Below are 2514 nucleotides of genomic sequence, written 5' to 3'. Positions count from 1 at the left end.
CTCGGCTCATTTCAAACTTTTTTACAATTCAAGCTCCGGTAGCTTATGAACGGCTCGATTATTCTACGTCCTAACTCCTAAGACTACACGCTATGGGGCGGTAAAGAGGCGGCTTTAGGGGCGGTAAAAGAGGGAAAACCGCCCCGGGGGGCTGTAAAAAGGGAGGGGCGGCTTCAGACGACCGGTGGTAAAGGAGTGATTGGTGGAGCCATCATGCTTTTCACTGTCTCTATCTCTCTCTCTCTATATATATCTCATACACACACATACATATACATATATGTATATGTATATATATTGTGACGATTGACGACAAAAGGGCTTTAGACCACAGTGGGGCGTTATGGAGAAGAGCTTCGATGCCCCATTTCCTACGTGACGATGACGTGAAAGGGCTTTGAGGAGCTTTAAGCCCTCCATAGTGAACAGCCTGAGAGAAACTATACGCTAGGAATGAGATCGGTATCGTATCAGTACCGACCGATACCGGTACCGAAAATCCTGATCCCAAAAATCGTAAAATCTTGGTACCAGTATCAAAACTTTTGGTTCGGTTAGGTATGGTACCGGATTGGCACCGTTATTTAAGATAAATTCGGAAAATAGCAGTACCGTACCATACAAGTACCGGTACCGTACCGATACTGAAACTCAAAACATTGGTATCTATTCGGTACAAACGGTTCCAAATCGATACTGAATTCAGTACTGTTTTCAAATTTGATTATCCCTAACATATGCTTTATTTAATTATCCTCTTTCAAAATAATATTAACATATATATCGAGATCTGGACTTTAGTTTATTTCCAAAATAAAATTTGTGACCACCAGTCTTCACTTCTAATTTTGACCCAACAGACAAAAACACCCTCATCAACAGTTATAATATATACATACAAAACAAAACAAAACAAAACCAAGCCCCTCTGTTTCTTCATCTCACCATAACCCTAACAATGAACATTTTCCAGCACTCGCTCACACTCATTCTCACACTCTTTCTCTCAATCCCACCCACAACCCAACAACAATTAGCCAACACCGACCTCAACGCACTCCAACAAATCACATACTCGCTCACCGACGTCAACTCCGGCAGGTTTTTCGCCACGTGGAACTTCACATCCCCGGAATATGCTTGTTCCACGTTCGCCGGAATCACCTGTTCCGTTATCGGCTCTCAGGTACGAGTAACAGCATTGTATTTAGGAACTGGACTCTCCAGCTCACCGGGCCTCGCCGGAACGATCCCTGAATCAGTGTACCAACTCACCGAGCTGACACAACTGATTCTATACGCTGGAATCGTCACCGGGTTCATCCCGTCGGAGATTGGCCGCCGGTTAAAGAACCTCAGAGTTGTTTCTTTAACCGGCAACCGCCTCACCGGTGCGATTCCAGCGTCTTTCTCTGAGCTTCAAAACCTTCACACACTGGATCTTAGCCACAATAAGCTCACCGGAGACATCCCGCCGGAGCTGGCGTCATTACCGGATCTCAGAGTACTCATACTCTCCCACAACAATCTCGTCGGAGAAATACCGGACTTGTCCAATGAATCAAAGCTTATACATTTAGATATAAGCAAAAATAACCTCACCGGAATGCTGCCAGGCAGCATTCCAGTTACGTTACGTTACATGTCATTGTCAAGTAACGCTCTGTGGGGACCAGTACAATATATGACGTCATCAAATTTAATTTATCTCGATTTAAGCATGAACAAATTTAGTGGGCCCATACCCGGAATATTATTCACATCTTCTGTGACTTCATTATTCCTCCAACGGAATAACTTCTCCGGCCTGCTGACGTCTTTCTCGCGTTCACGTTCATCTGCTTACGGTCCCGGAACCACCGTGGACCTAAGCCATAACTTTCTCTCTGGCGAGATACCCGACTTTCTAAGCACGGTTGAGACTTTGTTTTTGAATAACAATCATTTTTCCGGTGAGGTTCCGGCGGCTTACGTCAGCAATGTGTTTGCCGGAATGATGAGGACTTTGTATTTGCAGCATAACTATTTAACTGGGTTTCCGGGGGGGAATAGTATGGTGTTGCCGGACGGGGCGGCGTTGTGTTTAAGTTATAATTGTATGGTCCCGCCCGCGGTGGGGCTAATGGCGTGTCCGGCGAGTGCAGGTGGTCCGGTTTCGAGGCCTTTTAGACAATGTGGTGTGTTTAGGGGTGGGGATACTATGGGGTAGTATGATTATGTTGTATACATGTGTCTATACATACATGTAATTGATATTGATATTGATAATGATAATGATGTATGCAATATGTATAATGTTATTTCTTTTGATACATGTTTGTTCAATTGTTTATGATTTATGCTTTATAAAATGTCTAAAAGATAGCCATATATCTTACTAAAATAGTTTATAAGGTATTCGGGACGACCCTGACGAAGATATCAGGTAGTTTGGGTGTTTTTTTCAACACCGGTTCATATGATTTAGCAAACAAATCTGGTTTAGGAACGGGGGTAGTAGTGCCCAAATGTGAA

General features: G+C 43.7%; 1 protein-coding gene across 1 annotated transcript; it reads left to right on the top strand.

Moving 5' to 3' along the window:
- Window positions 1–958: 958 nt before the first annotated feature.
- Window positions 959–2220, top strand: LOC143614492 (uncharacterized). Its single transcript, XM_077087915.1, has one exon. It carries the CDS (start codon window positions 959–961, stop codon window positions 2207–2209), a length of 1251 nt encoding a protein of 416 aa, XP_076944030.1. The 3' UTR covers window positions 2210–2220.
- Window positions 2221–2514: the final 294 nt, after the last annotated feature.

The sequence above is a fragment of the Bidens hawaiensis genome, unplaced genomic scaffold (assembly GCF_021521415.1).
Source record: "Bidens hawaiensis isolate Kalapana, Puna unplaced genomic scaffold, B.hawaiensis_p1.1 tig00040086_1, whole genome shotgun sequence".
NCBI classification, from domain to species: Eukaryota; Viridiplantae; Streptophyta; class Magnoliopsida; order Asterales; family Asteraceae; genus Bidens; species Bidens hawaiensis.
Note: the sequence above shows the minus strand (reverse complement) of the source record. Positions and strands in the feature narration are given on the sequence as shown.

Bases quoted from the DNA above. Each gene is read 5' to 3' on its own strand.
- LOC143614492 (XM_077087915.1), top strand. From the start codon at position 959: ATGAACATTTTCCAGCACTCGCTCACACTCATTCTCACACTCTTTCTC.